General features: G+C 42.3%; 1 protein-coding gene across 7 annotated transcripts in view; it reads right to left on the bottom strand.

The window, feature by feature from the left end:
- The window catches only part of GPATCH2L (G-patch domain containing 2 like), a 74,704-nt gene extending 60,395 nt beyond the window's left edge, over window positions 1-14,309 (bottom strand). For 3 of the 7 annotated variants that reach the window (XM_042990179.1, XM_042990186.1, XM_042990184.1), the window contains exons 1-2: window positions 14,238-14,309; window positions 11,359-12,030 (exon numbers count right to left, since the gene is read on the bottom strand). In XM_042990179.1, coding sequence (XP_042846113.1) covers window positions 11,359-12,020 — 662 coding nt within the window. In that variant the 5' untranslated portion in view covers window positions 12,021-12,030; window positions 14,238-14,309. Of the gene's footprint in view, window positions 1-11,358; window positions 12,031-12,160; window positions 14,209-14,237 lie in introns of those variants that run through there. The other 4 variants (XM_042990181.1, XM_042990183.1, XM_042990180.1 and 1 more) reach the window with 4 other exon arrangements.
- Between the last annotated feature and the right edge of the window lie 965 nt (window positions 14,310-15,274).

Here is a 15,274-nt window from a genome sequence, read left to right as displayed (position 1 = left end):
CCATCCACTTGAATCATTGATTCCAGGGCAAACACTCTGAGCTCAATATTGTAAACCTTGGTATGAACTTTAAAATGCTTTCATCTGAATTGCTCTTCCTTCCAAGTTCTGAAAATGAACCGTTTGCCCTTTTGAGGAGCAATTAAAGGGTATTTTTTCAAGTTAGCAAAAACTCTCAGTTACAAAGTTTTAAAAACTACAGTATTTTTATTCTATAGAAGAGATCAATGTTTTGGCCTTACTAAGTTCTCTAAATCTGAAACTTACGCTTATTGGTGAAAGCAAAATCAATCTAGTGAAAATCCCAGATCAGCACCTAGAAACATCAGCAGTAGCTCTCAACTCAAAGCAATTTTACCCCCTTCTCCTCACCTCCACTCCCACCTTGCACCCACGGGGTCATCTGGCAATGTCTGGAAACATTTTTGTGTGTCAGGACTTGGAGCAGGGGAGGGGGAGTTGGTGTCCTACTGGCATCTACCGGGTAGAGCGTTGCATCCTACAATGCACAGGACAACCCTCACAACAGGTAATTATGTGACTCAAAAATGCCAGTAGTGCCAAAGGGGAGAACCCTCGTCTGTAGTGATAAAGCACAGGACGAAGCGGGCAGGGCATCTTGTTAAGGAAAACCACTTCAGAGAGGAGGCTGTGCACTTTTGCTGGATAAAGCCGGCCTTCAAGGACAGAGGTCAACATCCCATAGTAGCAACAATGCCATTCTCTTGCCAGGGCCTCAAAGAGCCTGAGGCCTCTGGATCCCAGGAATCACGAGAAGGTAGCTGGACCTTCAGGCCAACTGGTAGAACTGAAACTACTCAAGAGTTGTACAGATCACTCCTCCCTGCCCAGCCCAGGCAGAGAGAGGAGAGAGAGATCCAGACTGGGAAAGAGGGTAAGATCTTGCTCATTTCAGTCTCCCCAATGCCTAGCACGGCACCCGGCACACAGCAGGCATTCAGCAAATGTTACATATGGAATGAACTCCTTCAGATCAGCTGCTGCTTCCCCTTCTGTGGCCTTCATGCCGTATCACTTCACTTCTCTAATACTATTTCCTGCAAGGCTGTTCTGAGGATGTGATGATATGAGGTATGTGAACCCACTTTGTAGACTCTAGAATCTTATACAGAGCCAAAGGATGAAAGATTCAGAAGCTACCTCTAAGGTGCTAATTCTCATATGTCTCCAATATTATTATTTTAGCAGATGATAGTGTTAATTCCCTGACAGTCTTTTTATTAAATAGTAATCTAAATTCTATAGGACTCTCAATTATACTCCAGTAACGAAAAAACAACATTCTATGGGACTCGAATCTGTTCTCATTTTGAATGGAAAAATAAATGTGGCTTATGAAATCTACTATGTTCTCTATATGGGGCTTCATCCAAGAGAGGGAGACACAGCTCTCAGCAGATATCCAAGCTAGAAGTGTCTCAAGAAGGGGTTTGGTACTTGAGTGGAGTTCCAGAAAATTATTAATAAGAATTATTAATAAGAAAATTATTGATAGTACAAAAGTATTAATTAGAGAACAATTCTATATTAATCATTTTAATCAATAATTTTATAATTGTTTATTAATAATAAAATAATAGTTCAAATCATTAATAGAAGTTATTAATACAGAATTCATTATTGATTCAAGTAATATCATTTACTGAGTTCTAGTACAGGCCGGGCAAAGTACTAAGAGCTTTACATTCATTATTACATTTCTTCTACTGCAAAACTCTACGAGGTAACTATGTCAACCTCACATTACAAGTGAAGTAGTGAAGCCTCGAGAGGGCAAGCAAGTTGCCCGACATTACACAGCAAATAAACGTCAGAGCCAGTACGGTGTATTTCCAAAGTCCATGAGCTTGCTGAATGGCCGCCAAAACATGGATGGTGTACAGATTCATTTACCAAGTAATTCCATGTTTCTCTCTTCATGAGCTACTTTTCAATTCAGCACTTCTCATTTTCATTCTCCTGAAAATGCTAACAGATTAACTGAACTTGGGAAAGAATGTTCCTTTGCTTTTTGCTAGTTAAAACATTCAGACACAGCTGAAACTCTATGTTTTGACTCTAACTATATCAGCTAAAAATGCATCAAACATGCTGAACACCCAGAAAACAAACTAGGGACTCACTTTGGAAAAAGCTCTCCATCTTAATGCCATATTTTGAATTTTAAAAATAAATATTCACCTTCAGCATACATACTTACAACAAAATATACTCTCAGTTATCTATACCTTCGCTTGTCCTTAAAGTTCCTGAATGCCCTTCCTTTGAAATCAAAGTAAAAACATTCCCCCAAATTCTAGGGACATATTACTCTGAAAATACCATTCCTGAATCTAGCTTCACACTAAGTCAGGAAAAAATTCCAGAAGATGGAGAGCCATCTGTGGTAATTAGACTGTCAGATGACTCCCAATGATCCCAACATCCTGGTATTTCCCAGCCTGGTTGGTCTGTGTGACGAGCAATGGCATAGGAAGAAGTAACGGGAGGTCACTTCTGAGATTAGATTAGAGAAGACTGTGGCTTCCCTCTTGGACACTCAGTGAGGGCCGGTATGCTCTCTTTCTTTCTCTCTCTCAAATCATTACCCCCAGGGAAAGTCAAGTGCCATGTCTTGAGAATACGAACAGCCCTGTGGAGGGGCCCCCGTGGAAAGGAACTTACAGTCCAACAGCCTACAAGGAACTGAAATCTGCCAACAGCCCTGAGTGAGCTTGGAAGTGGATCCTTTAGTCACAGTTATGCCCTGAGACAACTACAGCCCCAGTCAACAATTTGACTGTGACAATATGAGACTCGGAACCAGACCCACCCAGCTAAGCTACTCCCAGATTCTTGACTTCAGAAACTGTAAATGTTACTTAAAGCTACTAAGTTTCAGGGCAGTTGTTTTTTTTTTTTTTTTTTTTTTTTTTTTTTTTCTGACACAATAAATAATACAGCATTTTTGTGAATTCTTTTTTGAAAATAACTCCCTACTTTCTAGCCCTAACACAAGCTCCTAATTTGAATAAGACAAATCTCTGAATTCTCATAATTGGGAGAAAAAATACACCTTGTCCTCTGACCTAACAGCTCGCTGGTTCTTTCATATTCCTAACCACAAAGGACTATAAATTTAGAACTGAGTAAGAGTAGTTTATACCTGTCTCAACTAAAATAAGGAATTCGTTTATTACCTATAATTAAAACAGCGGTATCAATAAGTTAACACCTGGATTATTAACCAGGTACCTTGAATAAGACGGATCTTTTACATCTAATTTTAAAAGAAACAAACAGGAAAGAGAGAATGGCCTCTACCATCATGTTAAAAGATAAGGGGTTTTCATTTTAACTTTTTATTAAATAATGCACTTAACAAAAATTTTAAATCGTCTTAGAATTCAGAAAAACAGAAAGGAAAAGTCACTCCTAGACCCAGAGCCCAAAGACATCTTTGCTCAATTTTTTTCCTGGGTCAAGGTGGCATATCTATAACCGTATACAGTCAGATTTCAGAGTTTAAAAGTAACTATGACCAAGGGAGAGGTTTTTCAGAGAAATATCTCGCACCAACTGCAAAGTTATTCCCACAATAACTTAATAAGTTGTAAGAATGTATAGTGAAGGAGTTTGTTTTCTGGTTTCACTCGGAGGATACCACCAAAGAAACAGCCTCACTGGTTTCACAGGCTTATTAGTGCAGCCCCCGCAATCGGGTATACTGGGTAAAGATTTAATGATTTGCCCCAGGACTCTGCTACTGAGCTGGGGGGGGGGGGGGTGTGCCTTACAGAAGCCCACCCATCCTTTTACGACTTACCTTTTCTTAGAGCTAATAGTGATTCATCTTCAGTTAGAAGAAATGTCTTTGCAGAGTAAATTTTTAAAGAACATATATTCTGAGACCTGAATGTCTAAGAATGACTTTCTGCTGCTTTTCCATATGAAATCTATCTTGGCTATATATAAAATTCAGGGGGGGAGTAGGAGAGCAATCTCCCCCCCCCCCCCCGCCCCGCTCCAAAATTCTACAGGCAACTGCAGCCCTTCACACTTAGTACTGTAGGAATAAATGCCAGCCTTGTTTTCATCCCTTTTAAAATTGTTCTTTATACCCAGGGAGCCTGGGTGGCTGTTGGTTAAGTGTCCGACTTCAGCTCAGGTCATGATCTCACAGTTCATGAGTTCAAGCTCCACGTCTGGCTCTCTCCTGTCAGCACAGAACCCAATTCAGATCCTCTGTCTCCCTCTCTCTCTGCCCCTCCCCTGCACATGCTCATGCGCGCTCTCTCTCTCTCCAAAATAAACATTAAAAAACAAAAATTGTTCTTTATACCTGTTCCACCCCTGCACCAAGGCAGAATGCAAACTTCTGCCAGGATAGGTCTAGGTAGTATGTGTCTGTTCATTCATTTTCCCTTTTAATCTTTATAATTTTTCAACCCAAGAATGCCTTTTCTCTTCGGTTCTATTTTTTAAATCATTATTCTATTCCAATGCTTCAGTTTCTTCCTTTGAAATATTTACATACTCATAGACAGGGCCTCTATCTTCTGTTCTCCAGATCTATCAACTTCTCTCTCATTATCACCTCCTCTCATTGCATCTTGGGAGGGCTTCCAAAGTTTTCCAAATCAACTCAATTTTGCACAGAATGAATTGTCTTGTTTTAACACTGCAATTACATCAATTTCCTTACATTTTTCCTCCCATACTACTGGGTTTGCAAATAGCCATCTTTCTTTCCTTATGAGTTAACTGTTCCTATTCCAAAGTGACTATGTCTTTTTCGCATCCTAAAGAAGACTTTCTAAAATGTTCTGGTTTCCACTGGCAATCATTTTTGGATATGTGTTTTTCCTCTGAACTTTCAGGATAATGATCCTTTTCCCTTATTCCACAGAACTTGTTGAAAGGCCTCTTGCTGAAAACTGGTTTATCTAGAATCTCGTTACTTGCCAACAGAAAGGGTGTGTAAATGACCCCTGGTCCCATTCTCTATTCTCTTGGATATAGGTAACATGCTTCCCACATCTACAACTGGCCAAGACAATGTGTAGAGCTCCTGGCCTAACACCCAGTGTCACTGGTAGGCTTTTACCTCATATAGTTATGTGGGACCAAGCCAGGATCTTCTTCTGTCACTGCCTTATTCTGACCCCATTCCAAGAGTCTACAATATATAAAGATATATAAAACACTGCAATTTCTAGAATGCACCACTAAGAGTGATTTTTTCTTCTCTCCCCATGCCAACAATAAACTTTATTCTTGGAGAATGTATTTCCCAGGACTGAATTTGCAGTGACTGCCTCCTACTCCAAACACAAATACACACACAGAAAACACTAATTCCTTATCCAAGTATATTCTGGGAGTTAAAGCCTCCAAACAGAAACTCAAAGATACAGATTGGGAAGTACAATATCCCCTCTTCTCCGCACGGCAGAGAAGTTCTAAGACTCTCACTGATGCCTGAAACTGTAGATAGTACCTAACCGTATATATACCATGTGTTTTTCCTATACATATGTATCCATGATTGAGTTTAATTTTATAAATTAGGCACAGTAAAAGAGAGGCAATAACTAATAATACAACAATATACTATAATAAAAGTTATGTGAATGTGGTCTCTCTCTCAAAATATCTTCTACTCACCCTTCTTCTTATGATCATGTGAGAGGATAAAATGCCTAGGAAATGAGATGAAGTGAGGTGAACCATGCAGGCACTGTGACGTACTGTTAGGCTACTCCTCCTCCTCCTGACGGAATGTCAGAAGGTGCATCACCTGCTTCCAGACCACATCTGACTGAGGGTTAACTAAAACCACAGAAAGAAACTGGGCAAGAGGGGACTACTGTAGAGGACGGAACAACACTCAGGCTCACACTGCGGCTGCCTGATTTTCTGACTAAAATGGACCTTGCGTTTCTGAACAAAGGCCTGACTATAGACAGAGGATGAAGGGTCTCACTACATACCTTCAGCGTAGGCTCAGCACTGCCGATGTGGGCTTCCAACTGCACATCAGCCTTGTGGTTTGTCGCTATCTTGGCGAGAGGCCAACTCTAAGTCCTGGTTCCTGGCGATGTGAGTTTACAATGTTTTCTGTCTTCCTAAGCATTTTAATGGGCAGCTGATATTGCTTATCAAATGTTTTTTACACCACGAAGTTACAATGATGCACTGGAAGGAGGCTGTGACTGGAAAGAGTTCCAGAGTCTCAGTGTTACAAGGGACCTTAGAGGTCATGCAGTGCAGTCTTGCCAACTCTACAATAACTCAGTAAGTGGTCACCAAGCCCAGGCTTGAACCCCTTCAGTGACCTAGAACTCATTACCCGGTGAAACAATTCATTTCATTCTTACAGAGGTCGAATTTTTGGAATGTTGTATTTGACAATGAGGCAACGTCTTAACTCTCTGTGCTTTCCATTTTTATGAGCCCTACCTCCATCCTCTGGAGTCACACAGAATAATCCTAACACACTTCTTTCAAGAGACAGATTTTCAAATACAGTAGTATCAAATCCATCTCCCAAGGTGTCTTTCTCCATTGTTCCCAAGGATATACTAGCAGAACTCTGCATAAATCTATGGACGCACGCTATGCTAGCTATTCAGAACTCTCAAATGCAATAGTACCATTTGCAACAATGGTAAATATACTCTTGGTCAGCATCTCCAGTTATGGAATAGGAAACAGGGCAACCTCAACCTACCACATACATTCTTTCCAGTATTCCCTGATTAATGACCTCCACTTGCAAAGGAGGCTACTTACCTTAACCATGAAATAATGAATACTATTGATCCAACAAGCTACTGCTATAGAGTGTTACTGATCACCCAATCTTTGGTTAAAATGGTCCTCATTTAGCAATTTCACTGTCACAAACACCTGGAGCAAAGCATGCTCATAATTAAAGAGTTTGGGGAGGTAAAGTGAGAGGTGATGGACAGAGATCTCAGCTTTCTCCCATTTATTCTTGCTTCTGAGCTATTGTTTGTGTCAGAAGGGATATTGATTTTCTATAAAAATAAGAAAACAAGAGGCACCAAGGGGCCGCAGAAGGTCAGCGTGGGCTGGAAAAGGAGGGGGGAGGGTTAGCACTCTATCTCTGTCACTTGCCTTCCAAGAGAAGGGAATATTTTCTTTCCTGTGAGATCGGCCTCTAATACATCACCTTAGGAAAGCTCCTGACTGAGACTTCAGGCCAACACCAAACCAATTCACTTAGAAAAACCAAAGAAGCTAAACTATATTTAAGGGGAACAAACAAAGGATGAGTTAGTGAAGAACAGAGTAAAATTAGGCTATGAATCACCTAAATACCTGCGATATAGACAATATGAATAAAAACAGTAGAGAGGAATTTTACAAAAGAATTTCTCCATTCTAGAATGGAACGCACATACACAGGAAAATTACTAAAATAATAACTGATCTTTTTGCAGGTATAAAAAACTATTGTATCATAACCACTTCCAGTTCCTCAAAACTCTTGAGGGATTGGTTGGCATAGAATTGAAGGAAGAACAGAAAAATAAAAGGAAAAGGAATTTTTGGTTAAGCTTAAAACTATTCCATGGTTAATTAGTAAAGTGAATTTAAGGAAATTAGAAATACAGCTCCCCGGCTGAGACATACATTTTCAAACCTAAAACACCTGACACGTATTTTTTAAAAGAATTCCATCCACTGATGAGGCTAAGTTAAGTTTAATGATCACCTTCATCCTAATAATTTTACAAGTTGGATCATACACACTGACAATCTTCAATATCACTGATAAAATGTAAGGTTCTACACTTGATCTGTATGAGAACAAAGATGCACGTCCAAGCAGATTTATGAAAGAGCAACCAAGGAGATTCTTAAAAATATTTGTTAATGTAGAACAAAGGTAGGAAAATTTTGAGAGAATCAATTCACCAAAATAGTATAATATCCAAATCATAAATTATTATCTACTTAAACATACTCTAATGCTAGTCCTATTCATAAGGTATGCTTAATAATCGAGGCAAGATTTTAGTTCCATCTTACTGGTAAGAGGCTGAACATAATTTGTGGTCAAAGAGTAAGTCAGTCACCCCTCTTTCTCCACAGAGTAGATTTAGGGGGAAAAAATACAAGGCACTTCTGTTCGTAACTACAGATGAAACAATATAAGTCAAGGCATATTTAAGACCCCTAAATAATTAGATTCTAAAGAAGAATTGTTCTCATTTTAAGTCTGCTACTATTCCACCCTAATTTCCCTCATAGCTACAAGAACGTGGGCATCCATGTTACTAAAAGAACTCAAGAGTGATGGGACGCCTGGGTGGCTCAGTCCGATAAGCATCTGACTCTTGATTTTGGCTCAGGTTATGACCTCATGGTTCATGAGATCGAGTCCCACATTGGGCTATGTGCAGATAGCGAGGAGCCTGCTTGGGATTCTCTCTCCCTCTCACCCTGCCTCTCCCCTACTCATATTCTCTCTCAAAATAAACAAAAAAAAAAAAAAAAAAAAAGAATGTTAAAAGAACTCTGAAGTCATGTACCAGGCAGATAGCCCAAACAGGGTAACAGGGTCTTCTCAATTTGAAAAGAATAAGAATAGGGGCGTCTGGGTGGCTCAGTTGGTTGAGCGTCCGACTTCGGCTCAGGTCATGGTCTCACAGCTCGTGAGTTCGAGCCCCGAGTCAGGCTCTGTGCTGACAGCTCGGAGCCTGGAGCCTGCTTCGGATTCTGGGTCTCCCTCTCTCTCTGCCCCTAACCCACTCACATTCTGTCTCTGTCTCTCTCAAAAATAAATAAACATTTAAAAAAAAAATTGAAAAGAATAAGAATTTCATATGAATTGCTGCCTATTTCAACTTATCCAGGCTCTCAGGTGACTAGAATGTTTATTATCACAACCTGACTATACGTGCAATAGCTGTGTCTGAGGTAGGAAGGAACTAAAAGTGCCTCGCTACTAGATTACAGACTGCATCTGGAACCACACTTAGACTGTTATCTTAAGAGCAGACAGAGTGAACAATTATGTCATGAGAAGAAATATACACAAGCTATCACTGCAAAAAACAATTTTTAAAAATCACTATTCTCAAGGCACCTGGGTGGCTCAGTCAGTAAAGCCATCAACTTTCGATTTTGGCTCAGGTCATGATCCCAGCGATCAAGCCGTGTCGGGCTCCACGCTGGGCATGGAACCTGCTTGAGATTCTCTTTCCCTGTGCTCCTCTCCTCCACTCACACACGCTCTCACTCTGTCTCTCAAATTTAAAAAACAAATCGTGATTTTCAACAGTAAATTATTTGGAATATATGTTCGATATTGACACAAACTTGAACACCTCAATTGAGGGTTTTGATATTGTGTACAGCTGTAAATTGACTAAACATTTGTTTGATTAAAAACAGCATGATAAGGGCAACTGGGTGCCTCAGTTGGTTAAGTGTCTGACTTCATTCAGCTCAGGTCATGATCTCATGGCTTCATGAGTTTGAGCCCCATGTCGGGCTCTGAGCTGACAGCTCAGAGCCTGAAGCCTGCTTTGGATTCTGTGTCTCCCTCTCTCTCTGCCCCTCCCTGACTTGCACTCTGTGTCTCCCTCTCTCTCAAAAATAAATAAACATTAAAAATATATTTTTTAAATAAAAAAACAGCATGATAAAAAAAAACAAAAACTTTGTAACCCAAAATTACACATATATATTGGGTAAATAGGTCTTAGGATATACATTAGAGGAAAATTAGAGAAGCCGTATTATAAGCCTAACCAGTTGTGCAAACCCACGAATATAAAGTTAGTGAGAAAAATTGTTGAAGCTGGACTAAAAACCGCCCCGAAAAAGGTATGGGCTTATATAAAGACCTAGGCAGCCTTTCTGATTACTGACACAGCCTCACGACACAGTTCCTAAGATTCGTGTCTTTGTTTTTCAGACAAACTTCAGAAGCAAAGTCCTAAGAAAGGCCAGATATTCTACAGTTGTAAAAGGTAAGAAGAGACAGAAAGAGCAGTGGAAAAGGCAAACCCAAAGGGCAGCAAAACATGGTGGTTAAGTATGAACTCTGGAATCAGATTTGATTCCTAGTTTTGCCACTGGGTGACCATGGGCAAATTATCTAAACGCTATTAACCTCCATCTCTTCTTCTATAAAGTACGAATAGCAGTGCCTGCCATACGGCGCAGTCCTGAACATTCCCCTGGGACCACCAACCCACTAGGCAGCACCCACACAGGCATGTGGTTTGATACAATGAAGGGGATGGGAACAATGTAGAGATGCCAAATAGCCTGTGAAGCATGGGACGGTCCCTCACCACAAAGAACTGCCCCCATTCAAAACACCAAGAGGGCCACCTCGATGCCTCAGTAGGTTAAATCAGCCTGACTCTTGATTTCAGCTCAGGTCATGATGTCACAGTTCGTGAGACTGAGCCCCAAGATGGGCTCAGAGCTGACAGTGTGGAGCCTGGTTGGGAATCTCTCTCTCCTCTCCCTCTCTCTCTGCCCCTCCCCAACTCTCACTCTCTCTCAAAATAAATAAACATTAAAAGCAAACAAACAAAAAAACACCAAGAGCATCCTCCTTGAGAAAGAGATACCACACATTAATATTAAAGTACCGAGGTGGGGCTTATCAATGTTCCTAGGACTATCTGAGATGGAAAAAACAAAGTCACCAAAAGTACACTGACATTTTAAAGATGCATCCAATAGACACAAATTTTTATGGCTCAATGACATTCGGTTGAAAACTAATGGGATTCAATACTGTTATTTTCAAAGCCCCACCATGTCTTTCAGACGACTTGGATGTCAGCCATAAAAAATAAACTCAACAGAGTCAAACCGTAAGTAGCAGAGAACAGAATTATAGCCCGGTATCTGAAGTCAAGACTCTTAACGGGTAAAGGAAGCTTACCAGAAACGTACACAAACTCCACATGCCCAATACCAGCATTTTCTCACATACACAAACACACACACCAGCCTCTGCTGAGACCCTGGTTCTAACAATATCGATGTATAAACTACATGGTATAAACAGCAGTAAACTGTTTTTAAAATAAAATTCTTGGTTATGCATGTGAGATACACATTTTAAACAATTTTTAGAAACAATGTGTTTCATTACAGAAAGCTTTCTTGACCTAGGGAAATAGAATCATGAATGTACTTTAAAAAACTAGAGATAAACCCTAGCTGACTGGTTAAAGGAGGGCTACAAAGGCAACATTGCAGTGGCTAGTTCTGAAAGTTGAACTCATCACGACTGTAAATTTGTACCCGGGGTAAAAATAAGCAGGCAAATCTTTGACTTAGTAAGAGAGATCTCACCATTCTGACATGTTCTCATCAGAGCCCTGTTTTTGTTCATCTGCTTCACACTCCATCCTTTCTTTCCTTCCTGTTTTGCTTAGGAAAGTCCTATTTTCTGCTGATTCACACAACCCATGACCTGATGAGGTCCAGGGAGTATTCTCCTTCCAGCGGGACAGACGCTGCTTCTTAGCAGACTTGAACCTGCAGCCTCTCTCGTAGCTCCAATCTGACACCTTGAGCTTCTGCTGGAGGCTGGCAGCCACCTCTGATGTCACTCGCTTCACTTTCCGCCGGCGCCGGAGCGGTCGACAGGGCGCATTTTCAGTAAAGGAGTCAGATTCGTGCCAAGAGTGCTGCTTACTCTTAACAATGGCATTGAGAGCCGGGTGCCGTTTGGCTACCATCGTGTCATCGGAGTCACTAAAATTGGCAACAGGGGCCATTTCTCGACAATCCTTAATGGCCTCATCGAGACTTGACTCAGAGGCCTCACTGTAGCAGCAGGTATGCTCGGCCAGGTGAGTGAAGTCCGAGCGGCGCTTCCGGCCTCTCCTCTTGCGAAGCTGCCGCCTCTGCTGCCGAGGGCTCAGGGCCATCTCCTCCCACAGCTCACCAAGCTTATTCTGCTCAGATGTCTGCTCCAAGGCTGAGGCTAAGTCATGTACCAGCTCATCCATGAGGCCACATCTGCCAAAAGAAAGCCCAGAAAAAGAAAAAAGAAAAAGAAATCCTTAACAGGATCTGTTGTTTTAGAATAATTTTATAAACCAGATCATGGCAGTGCAGAGCCCACCCCATCTACAGAAAATAAACTCACCTTTCATCTGGCTACACTTAAGACTCTGTTCCTACCATCCATGCTCCTCTCAGCCACTAAAAATAGGTGTTTGGCCCTTAAGTGCCTGAAGTCAACACTCACCAGATCACAACCAGGATATTAGCAAAACCCAGCAAACCCAGGGAAATAAATCTTTCCCCTTTTTTCCCAATTAAACTCGTCACTAAATTATATAATAATAAAATCCAAAAAGATTAGACAATATCTCACCAGACAGGAGCAGAACAACACACAACTTCAAAACCATAGATAAACAACTGTGCTATGGTCTGGGGCCACTAATAAGAATGCTTGTGGAAGGGAGAAGACAACACACTGACACACTTTAAGGAAGTCTGCTTGTACTTTTAGTGATCCAAGAAACTGTAGTGACCCACATTTGTCCCCTGAATGGAGAAAACAGAGTAAGTCTGCACCCATTATGGTCCCAACTACCACCTGGAAGCTAGCAGGGAAGGCCATTTGTTGAGTAGGTCATACACACACACACACACACACACACACACACACACACACACATATATAACAATTAGCAACTTTTAAGCTCTTCTCCCATCCTTCAAAAAATTAAGTGATCACCCTAATTATGTGCTTTAGTACCCATCGCACGAGAGCAGGATATAACAGGTTGAAATGAAACGCACAGGAGGAGTCTCTATGATTTCTAGCCAACTGCTTTCTAAACTTTCCTATTGTCAAACCCTCATACTTCAGGAGTCACTTTAAAAGCAAACCTTCCAAGGGATGAGAGCAGTAGGAGCAATTTTTGGAATGCCCCTTTAAAAGGAAATGTCTAATATAATTTGTACAACACCTTATTAAGTACATATTAAATTAGCACTTTTCCCTAGCCCTTGTTAAGCCCAAAGTATTTCAAGTCCGTAATTAGAATTTAAAACTGTGTGGCGCCACTCTCAGACGGTATTTTCGTTCATGCAGTTTACATTCTGCAAAGGACTTTCTAAAACCTATTTTCATGCTGTCCCCATGCCAACGACTTCAAAGGGAAGAAAACAGTAGTCTGGCTTATCTGCCACATGGATGGGAGCAATGGGGACACCTAGTTCCAAAACTACCAACCAAACAAAACGTCTCAAAGTGTCAAAAGCCACACAATATAAAATGCCCACGTCCCTTTAAGCAATACGAAATAGTTTAAAACGCCATGACTGGGGTTTCGGAGGCAATTGCCTGTAAGACCAAAACAGAAGTGAGGACAGCACGTCTAAACCTACTTCCTTAATAAAGAATTACTGCTTTAAAAACTCAGGCAGAACTGTACAAACGTGAAACAAAGTGACAGAACAACTTGCAGTCGTTTGTGCAGAATCCTTTCCTAAAAGACTGCAAGTCCAACAGCAGGTGACAGAAGAACCTTGAGCTTCCCACACCTTCACTCTCGGGTGCATAGTCCGAGAGAACCCCCTTGTCTAGCAAGTACTCGAGGAGAGGAAAGGTTAAGTCACGCAAAGAAAAGCACGGGAAACGGATAGAAGTAAAAAGAGGCAGGCGTATGGTCTGAGCGAAAGACCGGGTTGCGAGGAGCTGGGGGGAGGAGGGGGGAGGAAGGCAGGAGGCAGGAAGCAACTTCTCATTTGGGCTCACCGGGGCAGGGGTTCAGCCCTTCTCGCTCGGGCAGAAACTGCCAAAATTCAAGTCCTGGTGACTAAGCTCCCTCCGTGATCAGGGGTCGCAACATGGCCACATATGTGAGAAAAAGCTGGTTTCGAAGGACTCTCCCTCCAAGCCCCCGGCCCGCCTCCGAGAACTAGGGCGAACACGGCTCGGGACAGCAAGCCCTCAAGCTGTCGCCTGCCCGAAAGCGCCAGAAAGAAGAAAGGAGAAGAGGTGAGTGTCGCCCCGGAGACGCCCGAACCTTATTCCCCGGGATGGGGGCGATGGGCCCTGAAAAACAAGGCCCAACCACCCTCGCCCCTCCCGCCAACCTTCGCAGCCCCATGGCGCACACGGCCCCTCAGACTCCGCTGGGAGCCGGTATTCCCGTTGGCGCCGGCCCCCTGGCCCCCGACCCTCTCAACCCACTCCTCCCCCTCACCAGCTGCAGCAGCCACCTCCAATGGCCGCCGCTTTTGGGGCCGAGTCTCCCCGCCGGGGTTTCCCTTTCTGACCTCATTTCCGGTCTGGGCCGGAGGGGTGGGGCGGTGGTGGAGCGGAGTGGGTGGGGCTGCTGCTTGAGAGGGCCCGCCCCGGCTAGACGCTTCCTGTCCGTGGCCGCGCCCACTTCCGCCCCACGGTGGGAGGGGCCTTGGGGAAGCCCGGAGAAGGGGTTACGGGCCTGTCGTGTTGGTGGTTAAGGGTGGGCTGGGTAAGGGATAAGGTCCCCGTTAGGGGAAGAACACGCCTCCTCAGCCTGGCCTTGTCTGTTTTTGGGGGCGTCGGGGAATTGGCAGGGAGGGACCTGGGCCTCGCCCTTGTTTGCTCACCTGCTTTCAAAAAGGGTGTGTGAAATTAAAGGGAAATGGATCCTCATTGTTAACTGTGAGAGTTGGTACCACCATTAGGTTAGCGCGATAGCTTTGTAGTGAATTACTCAGAGTCTTACAAATACGCATTCCTTCAGCAACAAAACCAGTAAAGTTCTATTGGATTATAACTTTAAGTATAAAATTGATACCCATGAGTCTATATTGATGTAAATAAACTAATGATGTGAATACTGACATGAATAAAGTAATAAAACAAGGATGAGGAGACAAATCTCTGGTGCAGAAGAAGTCTGAATAACTTATTGAGATAATCTACCCTGAAGTATAACTCCCACCCCCTTGAATGTGGGCTGTGCTACTGACTTCCTTCTAGAGAGTACAGTATGGAAAGAGGGAAAATGAATATAGTGGAGAAACAAGGCAAGCACTACCTCACTTAGGTGATCAAGGTTAACATGAACAGGGTATAAATCATGCCGATCGTTTGTGGGCTAGATATGATGAAAGTGTCATTTTATCTCTATGGTACTTTCCTTCCAAACCCCATAACCTCAGTCTAATGAAGAGAAAAAACAGACAAACCCCAACTGAGGGGCATTCTACAAAATGCCTGGCTAGAATTCCTCAAAATTGTTAAGGTCAAAAA

This window comes from Panthera tigris, chromosome B3 (assembly GCF_018350195.1).
Source record: "Panthera tigris isolate Pti1 chromosome B3, P.tigris_Pti1_mat1.1, whole genome shotgun sequence".
Taxonomy (NCBI): domain Eukaryota; kingdom Metazoa; phylum Chordata; class Mammalia; order Carnivora; family Felidae; genus Panthera; species Panthera tigris.
Note: the sequence above shows the minus strand (reverse complement) of the source record. Positions and strands in the feature narration are given on the sequence as shown.